A 17,451-nucleotide genomic window follows, 5' to 3' on the forward strand; every position below is an offset into this window, starting at 1 on the left:
TGGGTGTGACCCAAAAACCAAAAAAAAAGAAAAGAAAAGAAAAAGAAAAAGAATAGAGGCTAGGATGCATTCTTTGGTGATTATCCTAGATCTAGATGGCAGTAGACTGAGTCAGGATGACAGCAATGAAGGTGCTGATAGTAAAATTCTCAATGTGTTGAAGACGGAATGTTTTGAAAATATCAGATTTTCTGGAAAATCAAATGTGGTTATGAAAAAATAAGAAGCAGGGACTGGAGAGATAGCATGGAGGTAAGGTGTTTGCCTTGCATGTAGGACGGTGGTTCGAATCCCGGCATCCCATATGGTCCCCCATGCCTGTCAGGAGCAATTTCTGAGCGCATAGACAGGAGTAACCCCTGAGCATCATAGGGTGTGGCCCAAAAAAAAAGCAAAAAAAAAAAAAAAAGATAAAAAGTCAAGAATTTAACAATACTTATAACTGCACATTTACAGTTTAAAAATATTTGCTTATTATATTCACACAATGGTAGCACTTTATTAAAATATAAGATACTTCAGATATCTTTTATAAGCTCCTCATTTTTAGAGGGTGGGTCCTCTCAAAAAATGTACAAAAACACTGTTCAAACAACTTAGCAATAGGCTGGATGATTCAATCTAATGATAATAGGATGGTTAGGGGCCACTCCAGTGCTACTGAGAGGCTTTCAAGCTATATACTTGGTGATACATACAGTGCCAGGGATACAGTCAGGATCTTTGGGCTATCGATCTCCCTAACCCCATAGGCTACGCATTTTGAAGCATACTTGCAAGATTAAAGTTTTCCTTATAACATCAGCTTTTAAAAATGGTAATTCATATTTGTTTATATAAAACTAATTTTGGGGGCCGGAGAGATAGCATGGAGGTAAGGCGTTTGCCTCTCATGCAGGAGGTCATCGGTTCGAATCCCGGCGTCCCATATATGGTCCTCCCGTGCCTGCCAGGAGCAATTTCTGAGCCTGGAGCCAGGAATAACCCCTGAGCACTGCCGGGTGTGACCCAAAAACCAAAAAAAAAAAAAAAAAAAAAAAAAAAAAAAAAAACTAATTTTGGGGGCCAAAGGGATAGTACAAGGGCAAAGATGCGCATATGGCTGACCTAGGTTCAATCCTTGGCAATGCAGATGGTTTCCAAAGCTCCTCTAGAAGTACTCTGAGCACTGAGTCAAGAGTAAGCCCTGTGCACTGCTAGGTGTGACCAACTTCCCTCTCCCCAGCACTCCTGACAAATTTGTTAAATGTACCAAATTTTAGTAACCTGAGGCTTTACAAAGCATATCAAGCACTGAGGAGATAGCTCAAAGGAGAGGAGGGGAAGTACATGCCTCGTGTGAAGGAGGACCTGAGTTCGTTCCTGGGCATCATCTGGTCCCTGAGTAAGTGCAAGGTTTGGCCTCAAATGAGCCACACAGTAGCAGCAGGCCTGAGTATCATCATATCACTAGACCCAAGCATCAAACCTTGAGGCCCAGAATTACACCACAGAATTACCACAGAAGGTAATTCCTAGATCCCCAGCACCACCAGACACTTTAAAAAAAACAAAAAACAAAAAACAAGAGGGAGCAGAAAAAGAAAAAGCAACCCAAATTAACCATAGTTTTATCATAACCACTATTAACACATTAAATATATCCTTCCAAATAGCTTTTGTTTTGTTTTGGTTTTTGGGCCACACCCAGTGGCATTCAGGGTTACTCCTGGCTCTACACTCAGAAATTGCTCCTGGTAGGCTCCGAGGAGACCATATGGGATGCAGGGTATTGAACCTGGGTCCATCCCAGGTCAGTTTAGTGTCAGGAAAATATTCTACCGCTGTGCTATCACTCTGACCCCGCAAACAGCTTTTTTTTTTTTTTTTTTTTTTTTTTTTTTTTTTTTTTGGTTTTTGGGCCACACCCGTTTGATGCTCAGGGGTTACTCCTGGCTATGCGCTCAGAAGTCGCTCCTGGCTTGGGGGGACCATATGGGACACCGGGGGATCGAACCTCGGTCCGTCCTAGGCTAGTGCTGGCAAGGCAGACACCTTACCTTTAGCGCCACCGCCCGGCCCCGCAAACAGCTTTTTTATATTGATCATTTGTAGTTGTTGTTGTTGTTATTTCGGCTTTTGGTCACACCCGGCAACACTCAAAGGTTACTCCTGGCTCTATGCTCAGAAAACGTTCCTGGAAGGCACAGGGGACCATATGGGATGCCGGAATTAGATCCACTGTCCTTCTGCATGCAAGGCAAATGCCTTACCCCATGCTATCTCTCCGGCCCCTATATTGATCATTTGTAACATAATTTGGGTGGGGTTTGTGGGCCATACTCAGTGGTAGTTGGGGGTTACTTCTAACTTGATGCTTAGAGGGCATTTCTAGCAGTACTTGGGGGACCCTGTGGTGCTGGAAATTGAACCCAGGATTTCACACATACAAAGGCAAATGTTCTAACACTGAGCTACATCCCTAGCCCAACCTTCAAACAATGCTGTTTTCATTCTTCTGAATATTTGTCAATCGGTTAGATTAAAAAATACATCCTAAAGATTTAAATTTGCACTTATTTTAATTACCAGTATGATTAGATCTGAAATGTATAAGGAAGAGAGCAAGAAACAAACAATTCTAACACCTTGCTGTAGAGTTCTTACCCGTGGATCCGTATCTTCCTCTTCCTCATCAGGGTTAAAGGCCTCAGCACAGACTTGGCAGAGAAAAAAGTAAAAAGAAAACTAAGTAAGAACTTCTGTGTGCTTTTGTTCTGTTTTGTTTTGGGGCTAGACCCAGTAATACTGAGGGGTGGTTACCACCAGCTCTGCACTCCGTAATTACTCCTGCTAGTACTCGGGATCATATGGGATGTCAGAAATTAAACCCAGGAGCATCACATGCCTTACCCACTGTACTATTTCTTCAGCCTCTTATGTGTGTTTTTACAGAAAAAAAAAGTGAATACAATTTTCTTTTCTTTTCTTTTTTTTTCGGGCCACACCCATTTGATGCTCAGGGGTTACTCCTGGGTAAGCGCTCAGAAATTGCCCCTGGCTTGGGGGGACCATATGGGATACTGGGAGATCGAACCTCGGTCGTTCCTTGGCTAGCGCTTGCAAGGCAGACACCTTAGCTCTAGCGCCTCCTCACAGGCCCCATCTTAAATTCACTACTTTCTTAAGTTGTGATATTTATTCATTTTTTATCTCTCTTAAATATTTTTCTTTTTGGGAGGGTGAGTGTGAAGGGTAGGAGCTAGGCTGCACTCAGAGACCATATGGTGGGAGATCAAACCTGAGATTTCCATACACAAATCATATGCTCCAGACCTCTGAATCATGTCCTCAGCCCCTGTAATGAGTTCTTTTCATTCCTGTTTTCAATTAACAGATGTGTAAATACCTACTAAAATCAGGCATTCTGTTAAGTAGGAGACTATCAAACATCATCTACTAAATCCTACAGTGTAGTGACAAAGACACTCAAGAGGTCTATTTCTGCTCGGCTATAAAACAGGTGTAGAAAACCACAAACACAACATATAGTAAGATAAACAAATGAAGTTATTATAAAAACAAACTAAATAGTTCAACAATTAAGTACATATATGATTTTTTTCTTGTTTTTGGATTACTCTTGGCTCTTTACTCAGGAATCACTTCTGCTGATGCTCAGGGGACCATAGGGTGCTGGGGTTGGCTGCATATAAGGCAAGTGTCCTACTTGCTGCAATATTGCTCCAGTCCATTAAGTATATACATAATTTTAAAATAAGAATGTATTAAAAATAAATAGTTGGACAGAGCTCAAGCTCTGTACAATATGATATAAATCTAAGACCAACTTTACTTTCTTCATGGGTAACATGTATGCCAGCTATCTGCAGAACTTTTCTTGTTTGTTTGTTTGTTTTTGGATCTCACCCAGTGGCTCTCAGGGGTTATTACTGGCTCTGTGCTCAGAAATTGCTCCTGGCAGGCCTGGGGTACCATATGGGATGCAAGGATTTGAACCACCATCTGTCCTGAATTGGCTGTGTGCAAGGCAAATGCCCTACCACTGTGCTATCTCACCATCCCTCTGCAGAACTTTTCTTTGTTTTTTTTTTGTTTTGTTTTGTTTTGGTTTGGTTTTTGGGCCACACCCATTTTGACGCTCAGGGGTTACTCCTGGCTATGCGCTCAGAAATCGCCCCTGGCTTGGGGAAACCATATGGGACACCGGGGGATCGAACCACAGTCCGTCCTGCACTAGCGCTTGCAAGGCAGACACCTTACCTATAGCACCACCTTCCCGGCCCCCAGAACTTTTCTTTGTAATTCTACTGCAGAGTTTTAAAAAGCATTAATCAGATAAATGACTTTATAGAAACAGATTATTCAGAAATGAACTAAGAACTGATCTGAATAATACTGTCAAATGAAATATGAGGCTTTTGTAGGTTAATAGCAAGATCAAGGGAGAGGAAGATGCATTCTCTTCCTTGAAAAATTAATGCGAAGAGTATATGCATTTGCCATTTCTGCCAGTAGAAAGGATTTCCATGACAAAAGAAAAGCTGGGCCTCCAGAGATACTACAAAGGTTAAGGTACTTGCCCAATATGTGGCTGCAGCAGTGATCTTAGTTCAAATCCTGATTCAGTGTATGATACTTGAGTACCATAAAGGTATGGCCCCTCAGCACAAGGTTAACTCCAAACCCTCTTCCATCCCCCCAAGAAGTAGAAAAGCAAACTTTCATTAATCTCCCAAAATAAAAGAGGGGAATAATATTAAAATATGAATTAAATAAATTAAATATGCTTGGGTCATACCATGCAGTGTTTAGGGGCTTTCCAGGGCGACACCTGTTAGTTCTCAGAGGTTCATGCAGATCATTAATTGAATTGACTTGACTTCCCAAGTCATCTCCCTCCATGAAATAATTAAAGCAGCTTCTATACTAAAAGTATTCTGATCAACAATCCTTGTGAGTTTTACTCCAATAACAAAATAGAACTACTGTTGGAATAGGGACAGCAATCAAAAAAATTTCTCTGCATATTAAAGTAGTAATAGATAAGTTAAAAAAATTTTATATGTTTGTTTTTGGAAAACACAAGGTGGTGCTCAAGGACTACTCCCAATTCACAGTTCAGGGCTAACTTCCTGATGGTACTCAGGGAACCAAGCATGCAGTGACATGAATAAAACCCAGTCTTTGTAGATGTAAAACATTCTGACAGTTTACTGAGCTCTCTCTCTAGCAACAGATTTGTTTGTTTGTTTTTGGGTCACACAGGGCAGCGCTCAGGGGCTACTCCTAACTCTGAGCTCCTGGGGCCTGGCGAAATAGCACAGCGGCGTTTGCCTTGCAAGCAGCCGACCCAGGACCAAAGGTGGTTGGTTCGAATCCTGGTGTCCCATATGGTCCCCTGTGCCTGCCAGGAGCTATTTCTGAGCAGACAGCCAGGAGTAACCCCTGAGCATCGCTGGGTGTGGCCCAAAAACCAAAAAAAGAAAAGAAAAGAAAAGAAAAGAAAAGAAAAGAAAAGAAAAGAAAAGAAAAGAAAAGAAAAGAAAAGAAAAGAAAAGAAAAGAAAAAAAAGAAAAGAAAGGTTCCTGGCAGGTTCAGGGAACCATATGGGATGCCGGAAATCGAACCCAGGTCCATCTCAGGTTGGCCACATGCAAGGCAAATGCCCTACCACTGTATTATTGCTCTGGTCCTGGATCGGCTGCTTGCAATAATTCAGAGACATAATGAAAAGAGGGTGTTGAACGTGATGCAATAATAACAGGATTGTAGTGGGTAGACTGTGTACAAGAAACCAGTTTGAGAGGAAATGATCAGCTTTTCCCTTGTTGTAGATAGATAGGGTTTCTTAGCCATCACACAAATGGATTGAATGTAGGATCAAGAACCATTTATATTTGGGCCAAGTAGATATCTCAGTAGACTGGTGTTCATGCTTTGCATGTAGGAGCTTTGGGTTTGATCCCCTCCATGGCATAAACCAGAAGTAGCCCTGAGCAGTCCCTAAGTGACATCCAAAATCAAGAACCATTTTGTTTCTTGTAGCCTAACAAATAAGATTCGGATCTAATAAACAATATGAATGAACTTGACAGTTTAAGAACACAGAAAGTGGAAAGGAAAGGTCCATGGCACTGAAGAGAGAAGGCAATAGATCAAATGCTTGCCTTGCATGCAGATGACCTGGGTTTGAATCCCAGCACCCCATATGGTCTCTTGAGGACAGAGCCAAGGAGTAAGCCATGAGGGGAGATGGGTTTGGCTCAATACGCCCCACCTCCCACCCCCACATGCAAAAAAGAAATGGAAGGAAGGAAGAAGTTTGTTCACTTCAATCTTACATGCCATAAGTTGCAAAAATTGCCTTTAATAATTGAGTACAATATGCTGAGAAGAAAGAATGGGTATGAGAAGGAAGAAGGTGAAAAGCACAATGGTTAAAGGCAAAGCCTGTTACAAAAGGCAGCCTGAAGGGACCAGAGTGATGATGGATGGTACAGTGGGTTGGGCATTTGTCTTACACCTGAGCAACCTGGGTTCAACCCCTGACAACTTGTATGGTTTCTCAAGTCCACCAAGAATAATTCCTGAGTTGCAAAGCCAGGAATAACCCCTGACCCAAAACAAAAAAAAAGCAATAAACAAAGGCAGTCTGACAGAAAGGACATTGCAAAAGAAAGGACAGTCATTTTAAGAAAGGACAATTGGGGACGCAGAGCGGTGGCACAAGTGGTAGGGTGTTTGCCTTGTATACGCTGACCAAGGACGGACTGCAGTTTGATCCCCTGGCTTCCAATATGGTCCCCCAAGTCAGGAACAATTTCTGAGCGTATAGCCATGAGTGTCATCAATTGTGGACCAAACCTCCCCCCACAAAGGACAATTGTTACAAGAGCTGAAAAAGAGATCTAACATAATTAAGATTCCTGAAAACTAGAATAAATAAAATAAAAATGAAAGTTTGCATTTATTGCATCCTTATACATGCCATCTACTGGAGTCCTTCTGTCGATTCTCAGAGGGGAATCTACCATGTGTGCTCCACAAAATTGGCAGTAAATCATCCCTGTGTCACACAGCTATTGAAGATCATTGATTAATTAAAATAAAATATCCTTAGTCTGTAATGACTTGGTTTGCTGCATTCTGGCATAACCAGTAATTATATCTAGATGTCGTCCAGCAAGTTAATGAATATATTATTTATTAAATTTATTAGATAATTCACTGTCTTATTCTGCTAATACCTAAGGATAAGATTTTAATTTATTTTTGGTTTTGGGGACATACAGTACTCAGGGCTTGCTTACTTCTGGCTCTGAACTCAGTAATCACTCCTAGCAGAGCTTGGGGGATCATACAGAATTCTGGATTAAACCTGGAAACTACTTTTCCACTGTACTATCATTCTGGCCCTGGAAGGATTTTTTATTGTTTGTTTTTATTTTGTGTTTTTTTTTTTTCTGACCAGACTCTGCAGCACTCAGCAAATTGCTCCTGTCTCTGTACTCAAAAATAACATCCTGGCAGAGGTTCAGATGCCTGGGATAGAACCTTTGGCCAGTCACATGCAAAGGCCATTGCACTGTCGCTCTGGTCACAAAGGAGAATTTTTTTCTGTGTGTGTGTGTGTGTGTGTGTGGTTTTTGGTCACACCCGGCAGTGCTCAGGGGTTATTACCTGGCTCCAGGCTCAGAAATTCCACCTGGCAGGCACGGGGGACCATATGGGATGCCAGGATTTGAACTGATGACCTTCTGCATGAAAGGCAAACATCTTACCTCCATGCTATCTCTCCGACCCCAGGAGAATATTTTTAAATAAAGACAACTCCAGTTCTGATACTTTTTCATATTTGTATCCCCTTCTTTTCAATTAAAAAATTGCTGCTGGGCCCAGACAGATAGCACAGCGGCGTGTATATTATTAAGAAATATCTATGAAAGGGCTATTTACATCATAGACTGGTGACAAAACTTCCTTCCCTGAGAGCCAGTAATAGTCTATTTGTATGAACCACAAACTCCAGTGCTGTAATTGATATAAAACTGATAAGTTTCATGCCAAAAGAAATCCTCTATCCTTAAAGTAAAATGAGGGAGAAAGGCGTAAGATGAAAGAAAACCATTCTAATATCTAGAACAGCACTTAAGACCAGTTATCTGGATCCTGTGTGGGATAGAGGCAGACTGATTCTCTGCTCCCCAAAGGCCCCCGTAGTCAACCCACCACCATTCAGCTTCCACCACAGCCAGAAAAGAGACTCAGCTTCATAATTAATCCGAGAGACACTAGCAGCTGTTTGCAAGTTCCCGAAGTGTGTGGCCAGATATGTGGCCTTGCACACCTCCAAACTTCACAGAGCCGACAGCCCCAGAAGGAACACAGAAAAAAATGAGGAAGTTGCTGAGAAGTCACTAAGCTCAATGAGTAAAAAAAATATACAGGAGGATCAACTAGTTTCCGAAATAGCTCAGTAAATCTTCAGATAATGTTCCACCATTAGGAAATATGTTATAACAAACAATATGAAGTAAATATTCTTTGCCCTGCTAACGGAGGAGGTGGGGGGGGCACTAGGATATTGTTGAAGAGAAGGTCATGTTGGTGGTGGGATTGGTTTTGGAACATAGAATACTTGAAACAAAATGTACTGTGAACAACTTGTAAATCATGGTGTTAAGTTTCATTAAAAAAAAAAAAAGTGGGCTGGAGCGATAAGCACAGCAGTAAGCCATTTGCCTTGCACAAGGCTGACCCAGGAAGGACATGGGTTCAATTCCCGGCATCCCCTATAGTCCTCCAAGCCAGGAGCGACTCCCAGCAATTCCCTATGTTCCCCCAGGCCTGCCAGGAGCGATTTCACAGGAGCACAGAGCCAGGGGTAACCCCTGAGTGTCACCAGGTGTGGCCCAAAAAACACCCAAATGAAACAAAACCAGGGCTGGAGAGATATTCCAGCTGTAGGGAGCTTGCCTTGCACACAGCTTTTCTGGGATCAATCCATGGCATCCCTTATGGTTTCCTAAGTACCATTAGGAAAGATTCCTAAGTGCAGAGCCAGAAGTAATTCCTGAATATTGACAAATGTGGCCCCACAACAAAACAAAACAAAATAAATTTATACTTCAGCCTTGTGAAACTCTCTCTCTCTCTGAGACAAAATTCCTCATGTAGGGGACCGGAGCAATAGCGCAGCGGTACGGCATTTGTCTTGCACGTGGCTGATCCAGGATGGACCTCAGTTCGATCCCAGCATCCCATATGATCCCCCAAGCAAAGAGCGGTTTCTGAGTGCATAGCCCGGAGTTACTCCTGAGCATCACCAGGTGTACCCCAAAAACAAACAAAAAATCCTCATGCAGGTTGGTGGGGTGGGATGGGATAGTGGGGTGTGAAGTTAGGGGACCACCTTGAAGCAGTGCTCAGAGGACTAAGTGTGCCAGGGACTGATTTGGGGTCAGTCACATGCAAAGAAAGCACCTTAACCCTTTATATTACCATCTCTCCAGCCTCTAACCCCCTTGTTTTGAATATAAATGGGTATATGGGGATTATGATGCTCTTTATCTTTGTATATGTATGAAAATCTTCACACGAGAAAGTATAAAAAAAAGATAAGTCTTCATTATGAGATGAAAAGAAATGTTGCTCAGAGGCAGAGTGAAATGCCCATGCGACTAGGTGGTAGAGCATTTGCTTTGCAAATTACGAAGTCCTAGGTTTGATCTTCAGTACCAGCAATGAATAAGTCTAAAAAGATCACATGCTTAATGGGACTGACGTGATCCTACTTGTGACATTTAAGCTTTAGCCAGCCTGTTCCTAGGTTCACTTATTCTCTGGCTTTGAAAATATAAACAGAGCACTAATGTAACTGAGGTTTTATTCTTAGTCTCCAATCATTAGGTTCAGACATCTATGGTTTAAATAACAGTAGATGTTTTCATTAATTCTACTATGATTAACTCTGTAACATATATTTTCAAAACTGGATTTTGAATTTTTTTCTTTCTAATTATTGTTTTAGTTTTGGCCATACCTGGTTGGTTCTCTGGGCTTACTGGCTAATTTTGTTCATTTTTTTTCTGGGGCCACACCCAGTGGTGCTCACGGATTGATTACTCCTGGCTTTGTGCTCAGAAACTGCTCCTGGCAGGCACAGGAATGCTGGGGATCAAACCTGGGTCTGTCCAGGGTGGGTCGAGTGCAAGGCAAACGCCCTACTGCTGTGGTATCTCTCCGGCCCCTTACTGCTAAATTTTGAATTTAGGAATTAATCCTGAAAGTGCTCAGGGAGTCATATGTGTTGCAGGTGATCAAAGTAGTGTTGGCCATGTACAAGACAAATGCCTAAATTCCTGTACTACCTATCCAGCCCATCTCTGAACTCACATCCCTATACCCCTTTCTTCTGTTTAAATAAATCTAACTTCTCATCCAAATTTCAAACTGCTTTTCTCATTTCCTATATAAAATACACTTAAAAAGGGGGCCGGGCGGTGGCGCTGGAGGTAAGGTGCCTGCCTTACCTGCGCTAGCCTAGGAGACGGACCGCGGTTCGATCCCCCGGCGTCCCATATGGTCCCCCAAGCCAGGAGCGACTTCTGAGCGCATAGCCAGGAGTAACCCCTGAGCGTTACCGGGTGTGGCCCAAAAACCAAAAAAAAAAAAAAAAAAAAATACACTTAAAATTACCTGATTGCTGAATTTTTATATTTTATGGTTCTTACAACAGAGAGCTCATCTCAGCAAAAATAATAACCTAGGTAAGGCCGAATCTATGATTGCGATACAGCCTCAAGAATGACAATAAGGGGGGCCGGTGAGGTGGCGCTAGAGGTAAGGTGTCTGCCTTGCAAGCGCTAGCCAAGGAAGGACCACGGTTCGATCCCCTGGCGTCCCATATAGTCTCCCCAAGCCAGGGGCAATTTCTGAGCGCTTAGCCAGGAGTAACCCCTGAGCATCAAACGGGTGTGGCCTGAAAAAAAAATGACAATAAGGGACCAGAGTGACAGTACAGAGAGTATGGTGTTTGCCTTAATGCAGTAGCCTGGATTCAATCCTTCGTAACCTATATGGTCTTCAAGCCCTCCAGAAGTAATTCCTAAGCCTAGAGACAGACTTATGTGCATATACACACACACACACACAAACATGACTATGAGGGAGCAGAGCTAGTATAGAGCTGGAATGGCGAACCTATGGCACTCGAGCCAGCAGTGGCACATGAAGGCCTTGCAGCTAGCATGTGAGAAGGTCCTCAATTAATAAATATATAAATATTTATAAAGACTTTTTAGATACTAAAATCTTGTTAATTAATGTTTAATTGACGTGCTTGGCACTGTGAAGAAATTCTTTGGTTTTGTGCGGCAGTTTGGGCACTCGGGCTCCAAAAGGTTAGCCATCACTGGTAGAGGAAAAGGCACTAGCCTTACAAGTGACTGACTACACCACATACCCTGAGCTCTGCCAGAATTGATCTCTGAGCACAGGGCGAAGCTCTACACACTGCTATGTATGGCCCCTATACAAAGCAAAACACCAAAATAACACTGAGGGTTGAGAGATGTATAGAAGAAGGGATACAGTACTTGCCTTGCATATGGCCAACCCTGGTTAGAGCCTTGGCTCTGCATGTCGTCCCTAAGTGCAGCCATGCATCACACCTGAGCAGCACTTAAGATTTGGCTTAACACACCAACTTTCTCCACCAAATAGATACTGCAAAAGTTCAGCCTGGTTAAGGACATTGTTTTGCCAGAGTTCTCCACCAGATGTCACGCGTTAGTAATATGAAAATACAAGGTGACAATAGATTATTCAGCACAATTTCTTCTACCAAATTTAATTGGTGCTTCCATTACCCAGAAATGTGAATCATTCAAATGTGTTTATGAGAGAACACCATTTAATTTCTATAAATAAAGAGCCTGGCTCTTGTTCACAGATCTGAGTGCTTGTGATGCCCTTCAGACTCGGGGACTATAGAGCTGGGTTTATTAGCTTTAACTGCAGTAATAAAGTAACAGACTGCTAGCTTCAAAGGCAAATTTATTTTCCCACAGTTCTTGGACTAAAGTCCAAAAGCTAGGTATTGGCAACTTTGTTACTCCTGCAGCCTCTTCTCTTAGGATTCACCTATGATTTCGTTGCCTTCTGTATAGTTCCTCTGCTTATAAAGACACCAGTACTGAATTAGGTTTCCACTCTCATGACCTCATTTAATCTTAATTATTATTATTACTACTACTACTACTACTACTACTACTACTACTACTACTACTACTACTACTACTACTACTACTACTACTACTATTAGGTTCTGTTTCTGGGGTTGGCAAGAATAGTACTTGTTAGATTGCTTGCCTTGTATGCAGTCAACCTGAGTTTTGATCCCCTATATCTCAGATGGTCCTCCTCCCAAACACCAAGAGTTAATCCTGAATTTAGAAACAGGAATAAGGAGGCCAGAGAGATAGCACAGTGATAGGGTGCCTTACGTGTAGCCTATCCCGGACAAACCCAGGTTCCATCCCCAGCATCCCTCGAGCCTGCCAGGTGCAATTTCTGAGAGCAGAGCCAGGAGTAACCCGAGGGCCACTGGGTGTGGCCCAACTGCCCCAAATAAGCCCTGAGGTGTATGGGCCTCAGGAATATGCCCTGAGATTTTCTGGATATAATCCAAAAACAAGGGACCAGAGAGATAGCATGGAGGTAAATTGTTTTGCCTTTCATGCAGAAGGTGGGTGGTTGAAATCCCGGCATCCTATATGGTCCCCTGAGCCTGCCAGGAGCGATTTCTAAGCCTAGTGCCAGGAGTAACTCCTGAGCTCTGCTGGGTGTGACCCAAAAAAACAAAAAAATAAAATAAAAACAAAGTTAGAAAATAATTAGGCCTTTGGAATTAAAGATTTTAATTCCAAATATAATTCCACTGGAGTTAGAAATTTGAGGGGGACAAAATCTACTTTGGGTCAGTCTAGATTTCTAAAATATCCGAAGCAATGTTTAATAATTTCAGCTAACAATAGCTATAGATAAAAATATTTATATAATTTGGGGGCCAGAGAGATAGCATGGAGGTAAGGCATTTGCCTTTCATGCAGAAGGTCATTGGTTCGAATCCCGGCGTCCCATATGGTCCCTCGTGCCTGCCAGGAGCAATTTCTGAGCATGGAGCCAGGAGTGACCCCCTGAGCACTGCCGGGTGTGACCCAAAAAAACCACCAAAAAAAAAAAAAAAACCACACAAATGACTTCTTGTACCATCTTGCCTAATGGACTAGACTAAATATATCAACATAAATTACACCACTTTTTATGCCTCCATTGTGATGACAACAAACAGTGCAAATCTTCAGTCATGCTTACTGGATTTAATTGTGTATCCTCATTACTGTATCACTTGTGAGGAAACACCTTCTCCCTTTTTAAAGTTAAATACAGCTCATTCTTCTGTTAAAAAATACTGTGAAAGAATATAGACCAATGAGTAGTACTTATTTATTCTTTTTCCAATACCATTTTTTGGTGGTGTTGCTGCTGTTGTGTAGAGTTTCACACATACCTGATTGTAGTTTGCACACTTGGCTGCATAGCTCACCAAGGTTGGCACTCTATTAGTTTTAGTGTTTGCATACATGCTTGGTGGCATTAAGGATTTAATTAATGCTAATAAACATGTTTAACATTAACAGGGCGGTGTATTTTCTTAATCAAGCATGTTTAATAGTGGTGCAATTTGTGGATACATGGTTTAACCAAGTAAGCCAAAAAAGAAAAGTACGGGCTGGAGCAGTAGTACAGCATGTAGGTTATTTGCCTCGTATGTGGATAACCTGGGTTTGAGCCCAAGCATCACATAGTCTCCAAGAACCATCAGGAATAATTTCTCTGTGTAGAGTCAGAAGTAACTCTGAGCATTACTGAGTATGGCCAAAAAATAAAAAATTAGGCTATATAAGAGGAAAAATATTACCAAGCTAATTTAATCCATAAAAATAAAATATTTCGGGGGGGGGGTAGGGAGTAGGGAGATCTGGGAAATTGGTGGTGGGAATGTTGCACTGGTGAAGGGGGGTGTTCTTTATATGACTGTAATCATACAACTATAATCATATTTGTAATCACGGTGTTTAAATAAAGATAATTATAAAAAAAAGAAAAGAAAATATTTCCTTCATCTAAACATGTTCATTTTTGTTAACAATCAAAGAAATACTAAATAAAAACACTGAGGTACAATTCTGCATTCTAAATTAAAGGAGTAAGCAGATTTACAATAGTAAGATGGCAACAGAAAAATAGTGTATTTCTTCCTTGAGCCTATTTTATGTCTTTAAAAAGTAAAAAACAAAAACAAAAACAAAAAAGAAACAAGGGTAGTGCTCAGTCCTTTGCAAGAAAATGCCACTGTTAACATAGTTAACTGAGAAAATAATTTTACGTTTTGCTTTGGTGGCCACGCCCGGTGGCGTTCACGTGTTACTCCTGGCTTGACACTCAGGAATTACCTATTCCTGGCAGTCCCTCATGGGGCCATATGGAATGATGACTGATCCTGGGTGAGCTGTGTTCAAAGCAAATGCCTACCCACTGTACATCGCTCTGGCCCCCTGATGAAATTATTTTATTTTACTTTATTTTTTGCTTTATGGGCCACACTTGGTGATGTTCTGGGGTTACTCCTGGCTATGGACTCAGAAATTGCTCCTGGCTTGGAGACCATATGGGATGCCAGGAGATCGAACCACAGTCTGTCCTAGGTTAGCACGTGCAAGGCAAACGCCCTACCGCTTGTGCCACCACTCCGGCCCCTGAAGAAATAATTTTAAAGGCTCCAAAAAGTATACAAAAAGTTAATGTGGGGGCCCCAGAGAGATAGCACAGCGGCATTTGCCTTGCAAGCAGCCGATCCAGGATCAAACGTGGTTGGTTCAAATCCCGGTGTCCCATATGGTCCCCCGTGCCTGCCAGGAGCTATTTCTGAGCGGACAGCCATGAGTAACCCCTGAGCACCGCCGGGTGTGGCCCAAAAACAAAAAACAAAAACAAAAAAATGTTAATGTGGGGCCGGCGAGGTGGCGCTAGAGGTAAGGTGTCTGCCTTGCAAGAGCTAGCCAAGGAAGAACCGCGGTTTGATCCCCCAGCGTCCCATATGGCCTCCCCAAGCCAGGGGCAATTTCTGAGCTCTTAGCCAGGAGTAACCCCTCAGCAGCAAACAGGTGTGGCCCAAAAACAACAACAACAACAACAAAAAAGTTAGTGTCCGTATTATCTACATTATCAAAAATAGGGAAACTGAAAAGTAGTTTTTAGAAGCTCTAAAGCTCTAAGCATAAAAAAGGATATAAAACAAGTCACAGGGGCCGGTGAGGGGGTGCTAGAGGTAAGGTGTCTGCCTTGCAAGCGCTAGCCAAGGAAAGATCGTGACTGCAGCTTCCCATATGGTCCCCCCAAGCAAGGGGCAATTTCTGAGCACTTAGCCAGGAGTTACCCCCGAGCATCAAACAGGTGTGGCCCCAAAAAAACAAACCAAAAACAAAAAAAAAAAAAAAAAAAAAAAAAAGCAAAACAAGTTACAGCTACATAATTAATTTTATATAATTACATAAAATATGTATATATGTCATGTCCCTGGTATGCATATGGTGTCCCAGAGCACTGTCAAGGGTCACTCCTGAACAGAGACAGGAATAGCCCCTAAAAACATCACTAGTGTGATCCCAAACTCCCAAAATAAATAAATATTCTATTAAAAGAAAATACATATTTGAAACAAGTTAAATTTTTATAATATTATGTAATAGTAAGTTCATTTTTAATGTGAAAAATCAGCTTACTTTTAATCCTAACTTAAAATAGCACTTTAGCAGTGTATTATAAAAGAGACACATACCTGATACCCGCCTATCAAATCGGCTCGGAATTGGAACTGAAAAAAAAAAAACAAGAAGCAGTATTAGTCATTATTATCATATGACCCCCATTTTTATCAATGCTTTATATAACTAGCTTTGATAATACGAACTAAGATCTTTAATAACAAGTTGTAGGTCATCTCTTACTCTTTCATAATCAATGTGATCACTGTAAAGTCAAACTAGAGAATAATGTATCTCTGAAAAGAAACACGTTATAACTTCAATATACAGAGGTGGCCTTTTTGTTTGTTTGTTTTTGGGTCACACCCAGCGGTGCTCAGGGGTTACTCCTAGCTGTCAGCTCAGAAATAGCTCCTGGCAGGCACGGGGGACCATATGGGACACCGGGATTCGAACCAACCACCTTTGGTCCTGGATCAGCTGCTTGCAAGGCAAACGCCGCAGTGCTATCTCTCCGAGCCCAGAGGTGGCATTTTTGTGTTTGTATTTTTGTTCTTTTGTTTGGGATCCATACCCTGTGGTTCTCAGGGTAAGTGCTCCTAGTGGTACCCAGGTACCCAGGATTAAGTTTGGGGTTATACCTGCAAAGCACACACTTTAGCCCTTTGAGCTATCTCCCTGGCCCTAAGATGACAATTCAAATTTCTGATTACACCCATGGTCCATCTAATTTTTATCTTATCTAAAGAATAAAAAGTGTTCCATCTTCATTAGTATTTTATAGTATAAAATAAATGTTCTTTAAGTGTAATTCCCCAATCATAACTAGATAATAGCTTTCAAATTTCATTAGGGATCAGGGATGTGATTCAGTGATAAAACAAGTATCTCCATATATAAACCCTGGTTTGGTTCCAACACTGCCCCTACCAGGGGTCTCAAACTTGCGGCCCACGGGCCGCAAACAGCCCTCCGTACAACATTTTGTGGCCCTGCCCTAGACGAATCTTTTTCTTGTTTTGTTTTAGTTGTTTGGGTCACACCCCCCAATGTTCAAGGCTTACTACTGACTTTGCACTCAAGGATCGCCCCGATTTTGCCTCCTGCAGCCTGCAGGTAAATTGAATTTGAGACCCCTGAGGACAAATATATTTCACTGAAAAATAATTTAAGGGGCCAGAGAGATAACATGGAGGTAAGGTGTTTGCCTTTCATGCAGAAGGACGGTGATTCGAATCCCAGCATCCCATTTGGTGCCAGCCAGGGGCAATTTCTAAGCACAGAGCCAGGAGAAACCCCTGAGCGCTGCAGGGTGTGACCCAAAAAAAAAAAAAAAAAAAAAAAAAAAGAATTTAAGGGGTCAAAATGATAATACAGCAGGTAGGGCATTTGCCTTACACATGGCAGACCTGGGTTTACTCCACAGCATCCTATATGGTCGCCTGAGCACTGCCAAGAGTAATTCCTGAGTGTAGAGCCAGAAGTAAACCCTGAGCACCACCAGATGTGGTTCCAAAACCAAAATAATAAAATAATTTAATGAGTTAGGGTGATGACTCAAAGAGCTGGTATGCATGTTTATGTGTGGAATCCTGGGTTCTATCCTTGGCACACATGG

General features: G+C 41.9%; 1 protein-coding gene across 1 annotated transcript in view; it reads right to left on the bottom strand.

The window, feature by feature from the left end:
• Positions 1 to 17,451, bottom strand: part of PRKAR2A (protein kinase cAMP-dependent type II regulatory subunit alpha) — a 102,814-nt gene that overhangs the window by 37,610 nt on the left and 47,753 nt on the right. The window contains exons 2-3 of the mRNA XM_049777694.1: positions 15,908 to 15,943; positions 2,647 to 2,699 (exon numbers count right to left, since the gene is read on the bottom strand). Coding sequence (XP_049633651.1) covers positions 2,647 to 2,699; positions 15,908 to 15,943 — 89 coding nt within the window. The remainder of the gene's footprint in view (positions 1 to 2,646; positions 2,700 to 15,907; positions 15,944 to 17,451) is intronic.

This window comes from Suncus etruscus, chromosome 7, assembly GCF_024139225.1.
Source record: "Suncus etruscus isolate mSunEtr1 chromosome 7, mSunEtr1.pri.cur, whole genome shotgun sequence".
NCBI lineage: Eukaryota > Metazoa > Chordata > Mammalia > Eulipotyphla > Soricidae > Suncus > Suncus etruscus.